This window comes from Lepisosteus oculatus, chromosome 12, assembly GCF_040954835.1.
Source record: "Lepisosteus oculatus isolate fLepOcu1 chromosome 12, fLepOcu1.hap2, whole genome shotgun sequence".
In the NCBI taxonomy this organism is placed as follows: Eukaryota; Metazoa; Chordata; class Actinopteri; order Semionotiformes; family Lepisosteidae; genus Lepisosteus; species Lepisosteus oculatus.
In genome coordinates, this window is record NC_090707.1 from 2,838,312 (window position 1) to 2,855,737 (window position 17,426).

General features: G+C 40.6%; 1 protein-coding gene across 5 annotated transcripts in view; it reads left to right on the plus strand.

Annotated features, from left to right (window-relative positions):
- mbd5 (methyl-CpG binding domain protein 5) overlaps positions 1-16,047 on the plus strand; it is a 59,127-nt gene extending 43,080 nt beyond the window's left edge. The window contains exons 6-12 of one of the 5 annotated variants that reach the window (XM_015358553.2): positions 2,160-3,224; positions 8,504-8,727; positions 8,925-9,961; positions 10,058-10,184; positions 12,448-12,560; positions 14,041-14,116; positions 15,472-16,047. In XM_015358553.2, coding sequence (XP_015214039.2) covers positions 2,160-3,224; positions 8,504-8,727; positions 8,925-9,961; positions 10,058-10,184; positions 12,448-12,560; positions 14,041-14,116; positions 15,472-15,543 — 2,714 coding nt within the window. In that variant the 3' untranslated portion in view covers positions 15,544-16,047. Of the gene's footprint in view, positions 1-2,159; positions 3,225-8,503; positions 8,728-8,924; positions 10,185-12,447; positions 12,561-14,040; positions 14,117-15,471 lie in introns of all 5 variants that reach the window. The other 4 variants (XM_015358549.2, XM_015358551.2, XM_015358554.2 and 1 more) reach the window with 4 other exon arrangements.
- Positions 16,048-17,426: the final 1,379 nt, after the last annotated feature.

A 17,426-nucleotide genomic window follows, 5' to 3' on the forward strand; every position in this document is an offset into this window, starting at 1 on the left:
GGCTTGTTAGCCTTTAGAGGAGACACAAGTTTTGATGAGCAGTGAAAGATGCTGAAATAAGTGCAGCTGACAAATGGGTATTATACATCTGACTGGCATATGCTCATTATTTATTACAAAAATACTTTGCCCAACCCTATATACTCAAGCTAAGCTAATCCTTAGAATCATGTAACCGTGTTCACTATTGGTGAGTGATTAATAAAAACTGAAAACTGTAATCAAAGTAACAGTGTAGTAACTGTAGCAGGCGTAATAAATATCCATGTTGCATATGTATTTTTTTACTTTCTGCATCAGATTACAATTACGCAACTAAATAATGTAAATGTAAGATGTAATATATTTTATTTGGTTTAAAAGACTATGGGATTTATTTATAATGCTTAAAACCGAATAAATATGGAAAATTAATGAGTTGTCATGCTCTAAGATACAGACTTGGAAGAAATAAACGGCAACTCTTATTGTCATAAGTAAAAGTTCAATTTTTAAATATTTTCAATAAATGTATATAAACAGATAATATTCTTGGTGGAGACAATGTTCAGAATCGGGTCTTTTGAAATCTGTTCATGATGGGATACCTCAGTTTGTGTTAGTGTCTGTGATCATTTTTTAGAATTAGGCTCTTAATTGTGTCAAAGGTTCTTCAACACTTTCATCACATAGCCCAGTGAAAGGTCAAGAGTTGTGAAACTCATAGTGCTCTGTCCTCATTAAGATGGAGGGCTCTAGTACATGTTGCTTCACCTATCCCAGCATGCCTATCGCATCAGCACAGAGCTGTCCACAGCTTTGGGGTGGAGAGGTGATGTTTGTCTCGCAGACCAAGGAAAATCCTGACATTGTTACCAGTTTCATCCCCAAATTCAGTATTTCATTTAATCTTCACAGTGGGGTTTCCTCAGATCCTTGGATCAGAGTACACCCTACCTCCTTTTATGAATGTAATTCGTTCCCAGAAACCCTTTCGTATAGTGAAAATTCATGATGAGAAAAACCTTTTTCCATTATTGCGTATGGGGGAAAAATTACAATCGGTTCTGGACCCCGGAAAAACTTACCCCTACTTTTACTTTTTTCACCAAAAATGATAGGAGAAGCAATAATAGCTAACATTCATACTGTGGTTTGTGATTTTAGTAATAAAAAACACTGCTTACCTAGTTAGACATCATTAATCATAAGTACTAAGTACAGGCATCCTAAGTACTGTACTTAAACACTTCATTTGCTTTTTATGTAAATACACACTCACAATTTTTGTTTTCTCAACACCTTTAAGATCCATGATAAAGTCTAAAATAATATCCTTACGAAAAGTAAGGGTGCACACGATAGCGAAGAATGCACAATGCAAGACCCGGTGAACTGTATCACACCTGCCTCTTGTGCCACTCTGTAGGCTCTGCTCTCTCGCCCATAGTCAGAGGAATGTGATGTGAAGACTTCATATGAAACCAGTGCCATTACGTCTTCCTCTTCACTCTCTACATTTGGCAGAGGTTTTGAAGTTTTTCTTCATATCCTTGATATGAAGTTCTTTGTAGTTTTGAAGTTGGGTTTTGTTATTTTGAAATACAGGTGACAATTCACATGCTTTGTCGTCTCGAATTTTCTTTTAAAGAACATGCGTAAAAAGAGGTGTGGATGTATATAGCGAATAGATTATTTTAATTATCTGACATTTAGATGAGTTCAGTCCCACGCTGTTATCTGTATCTTACAATACAAGCAAGGTGGCAAAGGGCACCACACAAAACACTGGTATGGATGACACTTTAGTTTTAGTACTGTGTCTTTTCTTGGTGTTGTTTTTTTCTTTTATTCCTGGGTTAATTGTTGGCCTTGTAGCTAATATCTGTGCATTTGTGTTCACAGCATTAGGGTGGTTGTCACTAATGCAAATACTGTTGTTTCCTTTTTTTTCTCCTTAAATCTATTTTCTTCTTCACACCCTTAACTCTGTGCCTTAGGGAATGTCAGAGATTCTTACCAGTCCTAGCGCCGCATCGCCGGGAGACGATGTTCCCGTCCAGCTGTTGATTACCTTAAGTCCTGAGCCTTAGCCAATTGGCCGCACTGCCTCCTGATGTTAGTAAAGAAGCATCTCAGGCAGAAATCTCCTAATCGGTCTTTATTTCTGTGTATTTCAGGAAGTTCAGGCCCATCATCTTCCATGGCAGTAGCCGGTGCCAATCAGCCTGCCATCACCAAGACCACCTCTGTAATGCAGGACGGAGTTATTGTCCGAACTTCGAGAGGCAATCCACTGCAAGGCCAGTTACCTATGGGGAGCGCTTTTCCCTTCATGGGACAGGAGCAGATGCTTCAGATCCCACAAAATAATCCAGGCAACCGCAGTCTTACAAATCCTTTAAACACAAGCCTCCTTGGTTCCTTGTCCATCCCTTTAGGCATGAACCAACAGCAGCAGCAGCAGCAGCAACAGCAGCACCATCTCCTAAACCAGAATCTGCTAAACATGTTACCGGCTCCGTCGGGAGACAGCAAGCCCGAGGTCAATCTCAATCCTCTGGGCATCTTAAACCCCAACCTTAATGCTGCTCTGGCTTTGCTCTCTAATGGCACGGACGGGCAGCCCCTGCCGCCTGTCCAGCTCCTCGCAGCCATGCTGCAGAGTCAGGCTCAGGCTGCGTCCATGCTTCCATTGCCCCCTTTCAATCTGACCCTGCCTGGTTTGTCACAGCAGCAGCAGCAGCAGCAGGATGACACTCCTTTACCTCCCATGACTTCAATGCCCATTCTGCCAGACCATTTGCAGCATAACCAGTTAGATGGCAACAGAGCAGAGGCTTGGCTCTCCCACCCTCTGATGAACTCTTTAGTGGGTCTTTCAGGCAGTGACACTGCTCCTAATCCTTTACTCCTCCCAGCTGTCACTGGGGCCTCGGGGCTAATGTCCTTGAATCCCCAGCTGTTGGGAAGCCTCCTGAACTCTGCAGTGGACAGTACTACTAATCATCCCGAGGTTCCCATAGCAACCTCCTCCCAGGCAACCACTACCACAACCACTACATCATCATCATCAGTGGCAGCCATGGCTGTCTCCTCACTGGGTGGGACAGCTGTAATGTCAATGGCAGAGACTCTGTTGAACCTTTCCAGCAACTCTGGGAACGCGACAGGACCCACCAAGCTCATCAGTGGTTCAGTGGTGCCACAGCTGCTGAACCCTCTGCTTGGCACAGGCCTGCTTAGTAAGATTGGATTTTAAAATACATTTTGCATGCTTTCCTCACAGAATAGTATGACAGTCTCTTTAGGAAAACGCTATGGAGTGCTTAGCTCTTTGTTTTTGTATTGTTAGGTCTTCCTGTTACTCATAAAGACTAGTCTCTTTCCATCTGATCACCTTCATTTTTGCTGTGCAGATATGCTCTGTTTGCTTGATAAAGTGTCAGACCCACTCACTGAAACTAATATAACAATTTAAAAAGTTTCCACCAAAAAGAGAAAGCCTCATATAAACAAAACGTGATCACTTCCTAGAGCAAGGTTTATAATTTGCGATGGGTAGGTGGTTATAAGTATTGGCTTAATTTGTCCATTAGAAGATTAATTGTTGTTGAGTTATAGCACTTGTGTAGCAATTAGGTGGTGTTCTTTTTAAACCACGAATCATACCTGCACTGTAATTTAGCACGCAGCAATAAAAACGTCTTTCTCGTTCATGTTTGTTGCAGCAGATGTGTGGAGGTTATTGGATTAACATTGGTAGTTTGTGAAGCAGTGTCAGGACTCCACCTGAGCAGAGATTAAATTCAGCACTGTGTGCTTCTCGTCCATGGCGGTCTGAACAAGAATGCAGGTACAAGAAAGCGTACAGTATGTCACAGATCTGTGGGAGGAGAAGGCACAGGCTTTTCATTGGCTTGTTTTTCAGATGAGGAGAGTTATAGAAGTGGAGTAGGTCAGCTTTGTCAGGGAGTGTAGTCTTGATATGCAGTTTGCTGGAATAATACAGTGGGGTCGTACATGGATTATGTGGTTCCTTAATGAGAACTTGCCATAAAATATTATCTGTTGTGTGTTGGGATCAAAGAATTATTGATTGGACAGTTATGACTTGCTCTGTGACCAGTATGCTGTTATGAACTTTTCTTGCTCCCTGTTTTTTCAGATTTCAAACTTCTGGAAAGATGGGATTAGCTGAATAATTTTCATACAATATTACAGTTAGAAAATGTGTGCCTTAAAAGCTTTAGTGCCTGTGTTAGCAATGAAAGCATGCCTCCTAGTTTGGCCCTGGGGGCATCATATCAGTGACATGCACAAGGTCCAATAATGATATCGCCATTGAAGAGAGATTTGGTTCAGTTTCTACACTACATTACAGTTTATCCCTTCACAACCAAAAATCCTACTAGGTGAGAAGTTTGGATCTATGTATTAAGCTGAAAGGAAATAGCCCGAATCTGTAGGTTTTTTTTTTATTGATTCAGTGATATTATTTTTCCAAAAATAACATGGGAAAGATTGCAAACAGAAACTTGTCATGAAAAATCTGTGGAGTAAGCACAAGGATTAAGCAGGTTTTTGAACATGTTTTTTTTTTTAAATCTGTCATTAATATGAGTTAGGCTAGGTTTATAGATGAAATGCATTCAGTTAAAATTCCTTGAATTTCTAATTAATTGCAGCTTTTAATACTGTACCTGTGCATATTTGTATTATTCTCCAAGCAAAGAAATGGACACTTGTCTCAAGTATCTCTTCAGACATGTACTGGGGGCCCTTAATGTTTCTATTGATTTCTCCTTATTACAGAGTCAGGGGTTATCTTTTATCTGAATAGAGCTATAATTGGTTGTGTTCAGTCTAATGTTATAGAAGATAAGCTATAGTAAATAATGCTGTCTTGCAAAGTGTGACATTGCTACCAGTCCTGTAAAGAAACCAGACATCGGTAACCTCCTAAATTTCCTGGTCTGCTTGAAGAATTGATTCATTTTCCAGGTGAATGCTACCAGAGTTAAATTGCTGCACCTTAGAAACTTAAACTTTTATTCGTCGTAAATAACACAAACGTCCTTGTGCATTCTAGCAAGCCCCTCTTGCCTGCTACCTCTGTTCCTCCTGCTAGTTGATAGTTGAATATATTCATGTGCCGGTGGGTGTTGTCTTGTGCAGCGCCCCCTGTAATTCTAAACCCGGCTGTTGTCATTCTTTTTCTGGTCGCTGATTCAGCTGAGGTCAGTTCCAACCTGGGGCCCCAGCTCGGGGGAGTCTGCATGGTCTCCCATGTCTTCCGTGGGTGTTCTCTGTATGCTCTGGTGTGCTCTCGCAGTCTAGGACCTTGCTGTGATGAAGATGACGGTTGTGCAGTGTGTGCGCGCTCTGCTCCCTGTGCCTGCTGGCTTGGGGTTCAGATCATCAAGCTCCTCTCACTATAAAGCAGTAATTGAAAATGGATGGTGTTTGCTTTAGCATGTTCTTATTCACATTAAAGATGAGGTTATTCTATTTTTTGTGGTCAGTTAATGCCGCCTTGATAATGAATTATTTAAAGCTCTACAAGTAATTCAGTTCAGTTTCAGTTTTCTGTTCTTCCAAGCAGTATTGGCTTTAAACATTTTTAGGATGATTTGTTAATTCATAGTCATCAATTATAGAATTTTTTCCACATACAACCTTCATTTGAAATAGATATTCTTCCAATTTGAATAGTAGTTAGAGTAGTTAGTTTCGCTGTTTTAAGCCATGGAAGAGCAAATTGCATGTAATATTAAATTCTCTTATAGACGTTTTGTTATTCATAAGTTGATATGGAGTGATCTTTAGATATGATCTCCCGTTTTTATTTTCTTTAGGAATTTTTATTATATTTTATTTATTTTTTTCCCTTATTTTAACTGTTTTAGTCACTTCAATGCAGTCTGTCCCCAAATGCCTCACTTCATATTGGTATTTACTTCTTTTAAGCATACTGTGAATGCAGTGTCCTGGTAAAGTGTTCAACCCCTTACAATGACGTCCCAATATAAATGACTCTAAATAATGTATTGTATGTGAAATGAAAACTTTATTTCTCAGATGTACTGTATTGGTCAGTATTTGCAGGAAGCCACTTTGACCGCAGTTACAGCAGTGAGATTTAGTCTCTACCAACTTTGCACACATTGATGGTGCTGTTTTCAGCCTTTGTTCATTGCAGACTTGGCCAGGCTCTGTAAAGTTGGTTGGGGGTCTGATGGACTGCATTTTTCCAGTCTTGGTACAGAATTGAGATTGGATTGAAGTCAGACTGGGCCACTTCTTCGTTATGCTACTCCAGTTTTAGATTTAACCTTGTGCTTTGGGTTATATTCCTGCTGAAGGGTGAATTTTCATCCGGGTTTTAGGTCTTTAGCAGGTTGAAACAGGTTTTTCTCTGAGATTTGCCTTTACTTTCTTTCATCCATTTCCCCTCGGTCTTGACAAGCCACCACGTGTTGAACATGAGGGATGGTGTTGACCGAGTGATGCACTGGGTTGGGATACAAAACACTTTGCATTTAGACCCCCCAAAATTTCCAATAATATCTCCTCTTACTGCAAAACAAAAATTCTTTGTCGCAAACTCGGTGAGATTATTTTTCAGTAATGGCATCCTTCAGCTATCTGGAGGGACCAGGATATTTTTTGACTAATGGACTTTTTCTCGCATTTTATCCATTGAACTCTGTAACCCTTTCAAAGTCACCATTGGCTTCACTGTGGCCCCTCGACCCTTCTCCTCCTTGCCCAGTTGCTCAGCTTAGAGGGACAGCCTGGTCTATGATACATCTCACACTTCTTGATGATAGATTTGCTGCGTTTTCAAACCTTTTTCTCGATTGGCAACTTTATCCCCGAGTTTTTTTGTGAGCTCCGTGATCTTCATGATTGAATACTTGCATGAACTTCACAACCTGCCTCAGGGACCATACGGAGTTAAGTGTTTATTCTGAAATAGGAACATGTGAACTACTATTAATGCCCTCCGACAGAGGCCATTCTGCTGATTGTATTACTGTAATTTTGTGCACCTGAACTAATTTACTGTAGGTTTGCCTAAATTAAAGTTTGGTGAATACATATGCAGTTAAAATATGTTAGGCTTGGATTATTTTTTTGTTTTGACTAACATTGAACTTGGTTTACTCATAAGTGTTCAGTTTGAGCGTTGAATTTTTTTATTAAAAATATTTATAGATGTGTATATGGAATTTGAAAAACAACAAAATGGGATGTCACTGGAAGGGGGTGAAAACCTGTGAATATTCTGTTACAGTGATTACACAGCTAGACTGATAGTTAAACATGTACCAGTGTGTATTTTCTTGTTACTCACTGCAACTGCGATATCATACAAAGTATTCCATACTTGTAAACTCCATGTTCAGTTTATAAAGCTGAGAGTGCTTTATAAGCATCTTTATAAGCCATCCAAGATCATTTTGTAAGCAGACACCAGTGCCTCGTCCAGGAGGAGTGTGATGGGTGTATCAAAGCCTTAGGGCAGTCAACCCCCAGCTCTGTAAAGTGGGAATTTAGGAATCCTCCTGTTTTTGGGCTGGTTGGTCCAGTCTCTGTGTGACACTAGGCAGAGTGCCCCATTAAAACAGTTCAGTATTGGAATGCTATCTCCGTGTTTTCTGCAGCACACTCCTGTTCCTGCAGCCAGCAAGGTTTTCTGCTTTGTGAGCTCGTAAATAAGTACCAAGTAGATTTTAATTTAATCATCAGACAGGTGTACGTTTTGTAGGTGAGAATCCTCGTCGTTTAAGGTTTTACGTTTTCTTCCACTAATTAGATGAGAAATTTGAAACGTGCATTTTTGATGGTTTGTTTGTAGGAATAAGCAATGTATTACATGGAGATATTCCTTTTTCGGATTTGCCCATCTGTAAATACCAAATTTAGTAACGTACTAATGTAAGTTTTAAACCAAACATATCCAGTGCTTCTATTGCTCCTTTTTGAGTAAATGATTTAAATTCTAGTTGTTGGGAAACAATTTACATTCCTACCTTTTTAAGTGTATTTTATATAGGAATATCTAAGAAATAAAAATGAATCTTAATGACATCACATTTCTAAAAAGAGAAATGCAGAACCGTTCATAGTCACCCTGTACTAAATTAAACATATACAGATTAACAGGAAATGGTACTACAGTCTTATACAGCAGAACATCAGAATACGCTATGTTTCAATCTTAACATTTTCCTTATGTTTGTAAAGTTGTGTGACTAAGGGTGTAGAATTCTATATGCAGCTAAACGATTTTTAGCATCTGTTTGCCATAAGGCTTAGCCAAGTATGTTTGAAGAAAAATAGTCTGACTCTTTCTCTGGATGTAGGAATGTTTGGATTGATGTAGTGCAGGTATAGGTTTCATATTTATTTTGCATGAAAAATTATTTTAGGAAAAGCCAGAGCTGCTTCTTTATTAACTAGCTCCACGAAGCAGGTGATCAGCCTTTTCATCTTCTGGTTGCTCTTTGTCTCGTAGGCGATGGCTCAGCGCTGGCCAGCAGTCTGGGTGACCCGCAGCTGGGCAGCCTGCAGTCGCTGATGGCCAACAACCAGATGTTTCACCAGAGCCAACAGCAGCTGCTGCAGGGCATGCAGGGCAGTCAGAGGGGGGTGGGGCTGCCGGGGCAGCACGCCTTCCCTGACAGCGCCTTTCCTGAGAACACCTCCAGCCCCATGGCCTGCCTCTTCCAAAGCTTCCAGGTGCGTGAAGCGAAGTGACAGGACCCCGGGGTCACTGACAGTGTCCTCCCAGTTAAACAGCCGGTGGTGATTTCGCCTGCTTGTCTCTCTCACTTTCGTGCTACTATCAGACACCAGCTTGTTTTGTTGGGGTTTTTTTTTTCCCCTGCGGAGCAGCAGGACCTGCCTTTTTTAACGTTTGCTTTCACTCTCGTCAGGTGAGCTTGCCGGAAGAACTTGCAGCTCCCAGCAAGCAGATGAGCGCCCAGCCGGGGGCGCTGCCGCTCCCTGAGAGCTCCGGCCTGGCGGCGCTCCCTCGGTTCCGCGATGGGCCCTGCGACCTCCAGCACCAGGGTGTGGAGCAGGCAGCCGAGCAGGCTGCCCGGGAGAACCTCTGCGGTCCCGGTCCCGGTCCCGACAGAGACCCCTCTGTGGATGCCATTTACAAAGCAGTGGTGGACGCCGCTAGCAAGGGCATGCAGGTTGTCATCACCACGACCGTGAGCAGCACCACCCAGATGAGCCCCATTCCTGCTCTGAGTGCCATGAGTGCCTTTACTGCCTCCATCGGGGACCCCGTCAACCTCTCCCATGCGGTCAATGCAGTAATCCATGGCAGGCGGCCCTCGGGTCAGGAAGCCGAACACCGGGCCAGAAACGCCAGGGGACCGAGGGTGCGGAAGAACTCGGAACAGGGCAAAAGTACACCCGAGGGTGCGGAGGCTCACGATTACTTCAGATCCCCCGGTCGCAGCACCCCGAGGAAGCAGTGGGAGGTGGACTCTGCCCCTGGCGTGGAGGGCAACCCGTGGAAGTGTGAGGAGTTTGTGGAGTGCCCCGCCCACGTCCACAGCAGCCCTTGCACAGAGCGGCCTAACAGCATCGCCACCATGCTGCCTCTGGCTGTGGAGCAGCAGCAGCAGCAGCTGCAGCCGCCGCCGCCGCTGCCCCGTCACCACCACACAGTATTAATGCCAAACGAGAAGAGGTTTCTGGAGGAGAACTTCAAGGTCAACAACTGTAAGAGGACTATGGTCACTTTCAAGGACAGGCTGGAGCAAACTGTGGAGAGGTGTGCGCACATCAATGGCAACCAGCCTCAGACAGGCAGGGGCTACGGCGTCCTTCTGAGCACTCCCAAGCAGGACCATGCCGCCGAAGATCAGTCCCCCAGCTCCTCTACCAGCTTGGAAGGGTCTCTGGTCAAAGACTACATCCATTACAATGGGGACTTCAGTGCAGAGAGCATTAATGGGTGTGCGCCGAGCCCATCAGACACTAAAAGCATTAGCAGTGAGGAGGACTTAAGAAACCCAGACTCTCCTTCATCTAACGAGTTAATTCATTACAGGCCAAGGACGTTTAACGTAGGCGACTTGGTCTGGGGCCAGATCAAGGGTTTTCCTTCGTGGCCGGGAAAACTTGTGAGTGAAGAAGAGGTGCACAACTCCGCTGTCCAGAACAGTGAGCAGGGCAAGGTGCGTATGTCTGCAAGGACACGGGTCTTCCAGTCCTGTAGAGACCTTTTGAATAGATGGAGCAGCCGAAGCACGAGAACCTTTTTGTGATGTTTGAAGATGAGCAGGAATAAAATTCCCATATTATGTAACAAAAGGGGGAAAATAGAATTTCATTTTTTTAAATAGATCACATTTTTTTCTAAGTACTATATACATAATGTGATTGCATTTTATAGAACATGAACAGGTTAGATGGCCCTCCTCTCATCTGAAAGCCTTCTTACTGTATATTCTGCCTCATCTCTAAAGTAAAAACTCTTGCATTTTATACATTAAACTACTCTCTTCCCACTAATCATTCAGCACACTGGCATTTTCGCAATTAATGTGTGTGCTGTTGTAATCACCTATTTTTTCCCCACCAGTTTTTCCCACTTGTGATATTTATAAAGTAGGTTTTTCTTCACACAGCCACATATGAATATTACTTTTGCTTTCTTTCCTCCCAGAGGCAAGTTGTTTTAGAGGCTTTTATTTGAGAAGCTCAGTGACTCCAAAGGAAAGAAGTCGAAGGCACACCCCTGGGGGTCATTGTTCCAAAGCAACACGCAGGAAGTGTACCTTGCACTGTTCCAAAGCATGATCACAGGCCCGCGGCTCTTTCCTTATGTGCCAAAACAGTAATAAGCAAAAAACCAATAACAGTTTAAAAAATAGGATAGTTAAATGTGTTGTGGGCGCAGTTTAAGTACTACGTCAGTGCTGACAATTGACAAACCTCTGCAAAGATATTGTCTCTTTAGTCGTTGCGTGTATGTCTGTTCTTTTCATCTGTGGGCATCTGAAATATCTGGCACTGGACCCCTGTCTCCCCTTTACACTCATGCAATACCCTACTCCCTGCTTGCTTAGCACCAGCATCCAGCTTGTTCCCGTACAGCACTTTGAGAAACCCGAGAGGCATTAAATCCAGGATTTCTCAGGATAGCTAGCTGCCTCTGTAGACACTATTTTGCTTAATTTTCAAACAGGGACTACTCCATTTCCGAGACTGACACGGTGGAATTAGCACTGACGGCGTGACTCCATAAACCTTTTGAAATATCCATGGATCTCTGCAAAACAGTGATTCATATCCTCTGCATTTCTGTCCTAGGTCTCATGACCGAAGTTCAGCCTGTGACTTGCATCTTAGTTCAGATGTCAGACAGCACTTGGCATTGATTTGATTTCTTTTCAACTCTTCTCTTACAAACTTTCGTTTTTCCACCTGCCTCCAGTGTGGATTTCTCCTTACTCTTGGAGAAGACGATTAATTGCTCCTTTTGAACCCTTTGATGTCTTTGTTGTAGTTCAGAGTGAACACTTAAATACGACATTGATTGTGGGATCTTGCTTGCCTCTGTGTAGCCTTGTCATGAGTCATACATACATTTAAAGGCATGTTGCTCATTTCATGACTATGATTGCATCTTATTCCAGTCTCATTAGAATTACAGCTAGGTGTCACAAGGGGGCAGTTTTCATAATTATTTTTTTACTCTAGATACTATACTTAGTAGATAAAAGCCCAGGTCATTTATGAACCTCGATATGTGAGTGGAGAAACCCATGCAACCACACCACCCCAGTGTTATCTGTACTAATCCCAGGAGCTACTCTGTGTGGTGCAAAGGCTTTGAAAAAGCTGTGTTTTAATTCTTGTCCCATTGTATGCAATTCATACTGCACCTTCTGTTAATTAAGGAGCTGCTGTCTGTTGTAAGCAAATTATGCTTTATTGACCTTAAATCATGATTATGGAGTGTGCAATGAGGACCTCACTTTGGTTGTGTGAGTCATTTTGTAATCTCGTCTTGTGCTGCTGTCCTGTAAACTGGAATCCTAGATAGATTCTTTCAAATTACTGCTTTTTTATTGCTACTTTGATCATTTTAGCTCAACAACAGACTTTTAATTACAGTTTGAATATTTACTATATACTATATAAATGAATCAAGATACAGACATATGCGATGGAGTTTTAATCATACGTTGCAAGTTCAACTGTCATGTAGTGCATTAATGAGGCTTTATGTGGGACATTTATATACAGACCCTGGCATTTTAGCCTCAAAACAGTGAAATAAAGACCCATTAGAGCCTACATTCATAAATGATAAGCAGATTAATGTGTGTTAGGTATGTACATAAGAATGCTGGGCTGAGTATGATACACAAGGTGTTGGTCATTAATATGTTTAAAAAGAAAAATAGTGAAGTACATGTTTAATAATTGCAGGTCTGGGTAATGTGGTTTGGTGTTCATACCTTCACTCAGGTGGAGCCCGAGAAGCTGAAGACACTAACTGAAGATCTAGAAGCCTTCAACCGAGCTAGGAAGAGAAATCGAAAGTAAGTCTCCTGACTGTACAGGTGAACACATACATGTTGCCCACCGTCAGATGTACACCGTGCATCTGAAACAAAGTTGTTAAACTTTTCTTTCTCATCAGTGATTACCCCTTTCGTGGTCTTCAACATACTGTTTTCTAACAAGTGTGGGAAAGGCATTCATGGTGAATTAATTAGTTTATGATGCAGGATGCCAATGCCCATATCTACATCTATGTGTACTTCTAATTGTGGAATGCTAATACTGATCCCCTCACTCTGAGTCGTCCACTCTTACAGTGTGCCTGTTGTAGTTTGTATTATCTTGTCCACACAGTGATGCTGGGTGAACTTTGTTCCAGAGAGTTTCCTTGGGAGTGCTTGATGACATTTATGTTATGTTGGTGTCGCAGGGCTGAGAAAGGGACATATAATTGTCATTCTTAATTTATTTTCTTTATAATATTCTATGAACTGTTTGATAGCTGGGAACTTAGTGTTAATTAAAATTAATACAGGAATATTGCAGATCGCCAACACATTTTGGCAACATGGACTTGTTAAGTTAACAGTGTAGCAGGTGTGACCACAATATTGCATGGTATTTGGATTTCCTGTCATTTCTGAAATAATTATTCCGTTTCAACTAGGAACCGTATGTAATGCAGCATACATTGTAGGCCATATTTTCCATAAAAATACTATGTTTGCAGTCTGGAGTGTGAAATTCATCTCACAAGAACCTAAAAGCTTATTTCAATAAGTGCATTAATTTCGTTTGTAGGAATAAACGTGGGTACTGTATGTGGTATTGGACAGTTATGGTTACGGACCGTGTGAGTGTCAGGTTTAAATTTCGTTTTTGTAAAGAAGCGCTACTTCCTCCAAATCCTGCAGGATTTTGTGACGTTTCCAGACAGTTAAAGAATGGGGAAGTTTTTGTTTTTCCCTTTCCTGTGAATTTACACACTGGCACTCAGTACTGAACTGCGGGGTGGGTGATCACCATGACCAGGAAGCCTCAGACTGCCTGTTCCTACTCCTGTGAAATCTGCCCTAGCCAGAGGTGTTATCCCACCTCCAGTACCTTATTTTAAAGAATAAAAAAGGCTTCCATTCATTGTTCCCAAAACTGTTGCAGAAAGCTGTGCAGAATATGTGCTTTCCTTACACTTCCCCATGTCAAGGGGAATGATGGGACAGTTTAGAGCATGCTTAACTAGATGTGGATGTGGATGTTTACACAGTAAAGTCTGTCAGATTTCCACTGGACCTGAAAATGGAAAGATTTGTCATTTGAAATTAAAAGAACAGTAGATCATATGTACAACAGCACATATACATTTTTCCAAATAAAATATAATTGTGCTTAGGCAGATAACCACAGATAGCTTAATAGGCATAGAGCATATTCAGTTTTCTTTAGAAAGAAAAGTTGTTAGTGTCTATGTGGAAAGTTCTGTTTCATACATTGAGTTTGTTAATATTTGTTTTCTCTTAGAAGTGGAAAGTTGAATAATCATTTAGAAGCTGCTATTCATGAGGCTATGAGTGAGCTGGACAAAATGTCAGGCAGTGTGAGTATCAATTTTTATCTTTTTCCCATTTTTCTGATTTCTGGTGTAATTATTATTTAGACTTTGTGTATTCATGTGTTAAAAAGGCAGCTAAAAGACTCACATTTTAAGTGTGTTAACATTCTGAAATGAAAATGTATCATGCTTTCCTGTAGATGCCTCCCCTGGTAGACAGGTGAAGCCGTCTTCCTTTAGTCTGTTGTTGGTGCACTTGCTTCTTCTGCTCTGCTGCTGGCCCTCTGTGTCAGAGTCACATTGACACTGAGGAGCTAAACAGGACTTAATATTCGGAAATGAAGCAAACTCCTGTTTTCTGTCCTCGCCCACCGGCTGAGCTGCAGTGTGACAGGCGCGTTGATCAAAGACACTGCTCTGTGTCTGTTGGGAGGCTGATGTTGAAATATTACGTAAAAATCACAACAAACTCGCCCTCTGCTGCTGCTTCATGTGCACTGATTTCACTTTTAGAAGGTTTGTGTTTTGAAAATGTAATAGAATTTCAGGGACTAAAATATATATGGAGATTGTGAATAAAAAAGCAGTATATCAAAAGACTTGTGATTCTTTGGGTTACCTGACAGTAATTAATGCAAGCGCTGACCTAGCAGTCCTGAAATGATCAAAGAAGCCAATGCCACATGTTGGAGCCACATGTTGTACAATATAACTGCTTTAAATTGCAAGTAATGCAATGGCTTAACAGTTTTCAAATTTGGTAATGCCAGTATGTGAAATGTGCTCAATCTACTTGCTAAACAGTTTACAGGTCATATTAGTTTTATAGGAGATACCCCCTGACAAACTGAAGAATTTATGCATCTCAATAAAACACAATATTAAATCTGCACTACTAAATGCGAATCTGTACTGGACAATAAAACATATTTTACTTTCACAAGAACTTTTGTGCTTACAACAGCCAAATAATACACATGTACTCAATGTGATATTTATCACATGGCTCACAGTGATGATCTTATTTATGAAAGCTTCAGTGGTCCTTTTACTGTAGAAAAAGTTTTTCATGTGTGTGTACATAGATGCCATCCAAAAACCTGCTGAAACTGAAACCAGCCTGGATGTATTGAATAACAATGTCAAAACAGATTGTAATAGTGGATTATTCTGTTTTCTTGTTCAGATTGCTTAACAGCAGTGTATGTCCTAGGCTTTGTTCTGTGTTATTTCCAGTGGGAATGATAAATGTACAATGTTTTCTCAGCTGTCCTTATTTATAGTTATTAAAGTGTGATACCTCCTGCATCGGTTAAATCTTTGCTTGGTTTTTGTGGCATTGCTGTGACAATACTCTGTATTGTACTGAGTGTTTTTATACTCTGCTTCTGATTACATAGGTTCACCAGATGCCACCAAGAGAGAGACAGGTCAAACCACCGAAACCCAAGAGGAGGAAGATTTCTAGATAACATTGAATGTGTCCATCGCCAGTCCAGTACCTGTGAATGGAACTGTGTAGCTACAGAGTCTTAACTGTTAACAGCCCCAAGGTGCTACAGTCAAACCCTGGTACAGTATTTTTTGACACCAAGACAAGAGGGACAGTGAAGATGCTGGAATAACTATTCAGAAAACTGTATGGTCATGGTTACAATTTGTCTACAGCTTGCTGAAGAACTATTTTTTTCTAGAATACTAAAAAGAAAAAAATCCTGCATACAAGAAAATAGACAGTCCAAATATTTCTGATACATTTTCAATATGTATATAGATAATGCAGAATTTCATGGTGATATTCTGAGAAAAAATGTAAATAATGTACAATATCGTCATGTACAAGCGTACTTAATGCACACTTGATCTTTTATTGTACAAAACAAAAGAAGTGTACAAAATTCTTTGGTTTTTATTCAGTACACAGTCAAGATGACTACCAGTGTAAACAGGATAAATAAAAAGATATACAGCCTAAAGCTTTTATATGATTATGTTTAAAAAGCTGTTTTTGTATTAAACAGCAGAGGAAAAGGCATGATTATGTAATCCCTTGATTATGACAGACACTTGACACCTGTAAGTGTTTGTTAATGTCTGAATCGAATGAACTTTACCAGCTGAGTGTGCTTCTGGGCTTTCTCTGAGCAGGTCCTTATAAAACTCAGAGGAGCACAGCATAGAACCGAGTGACTTTTGTCACAGTATGATGATGGGTACGTGTTTTTACACCAGACAAGGAGTATGTGAAACTTTTTTGGTAGCTTCATTGAGAATAGCTGACATTCTGACAGATTGAGGTGTTAAAATGGATTCTTAATAATGTTTAAAACTCACATTGTAGGGTATGCGCTTAACAAGACGAAAGCCATGACATGAAAGGAGCCTGAGAGGTCCATTTTAAGTTATTGTTTTCGATTGTTGTTTTATTTTTTACTTCAAAATTAAATGTATTTATTTTCTTGAATATTTTTGATACAGCAAATTTTGACATTTACAGCAGGTGTGAAAGCGTCAGGTTTATCAGCTTTGGGAAAATATTAGGTGATGTTTTGATCCTTACAACTAAACTGACTTGCAGTTTCATTTCCGTGGCACTTGTGACTTTCACTCTGCACTCCGTTTTCATGTCATTTCTCAGATTTTGTTTCAGTGCTACCATCGATAGTGTTGATAGTCTTTTACTTTGCTGTATGTTTCCCTTGATATCTACCACTGGAGTTCAATATACACTGCAAAAAAAAGTTATACCTCCAAAGGAAAAGCATTAAGTATTTTAATGTTTATCAAATCTTAAGTATTAGATGCAATGTATTATTATTAATATTATTATTATTATTAATATTATTATTATTATTCAACAGCGACAAGTGTTTCTTATCCATGTGTGGAGTACAAGGATGACAATAACAAGACAGCTCTTTTTACTATAAGGTTGTAACTGATAGACTGTAACACTTATAAGCTTATATTTCAAAGGGATGCAAAATGCAGGTCAGTTTCTCTAACTTTTAAAACTAGCTCAGAAATACCCAAATAAGCAAGAAAGTATGTGTGATCTCAGCCTTATTTCAAATGAACAAATACTACAGTGGCCAAAGCTGTACTGGTTACTTTTAAATGTAGGGGCCTTAATTTTGTTGTTGTAAATTATTAAATGTATTCCATATTTATTTGTAGCTATATGATTATTATAGTTGGCAATAATACTAATAAGAGTTGTAAACTCTGAAAGGCCTTAGAGTTGGACTTTTTGCTTTAACCACAGGTGCAGCCTATATATGGAGTATTATTAATTTGTTAACAAATATACATGTATAATTTTCTTTAATTGTTGTGCTTCTTGTGGACTGTACGG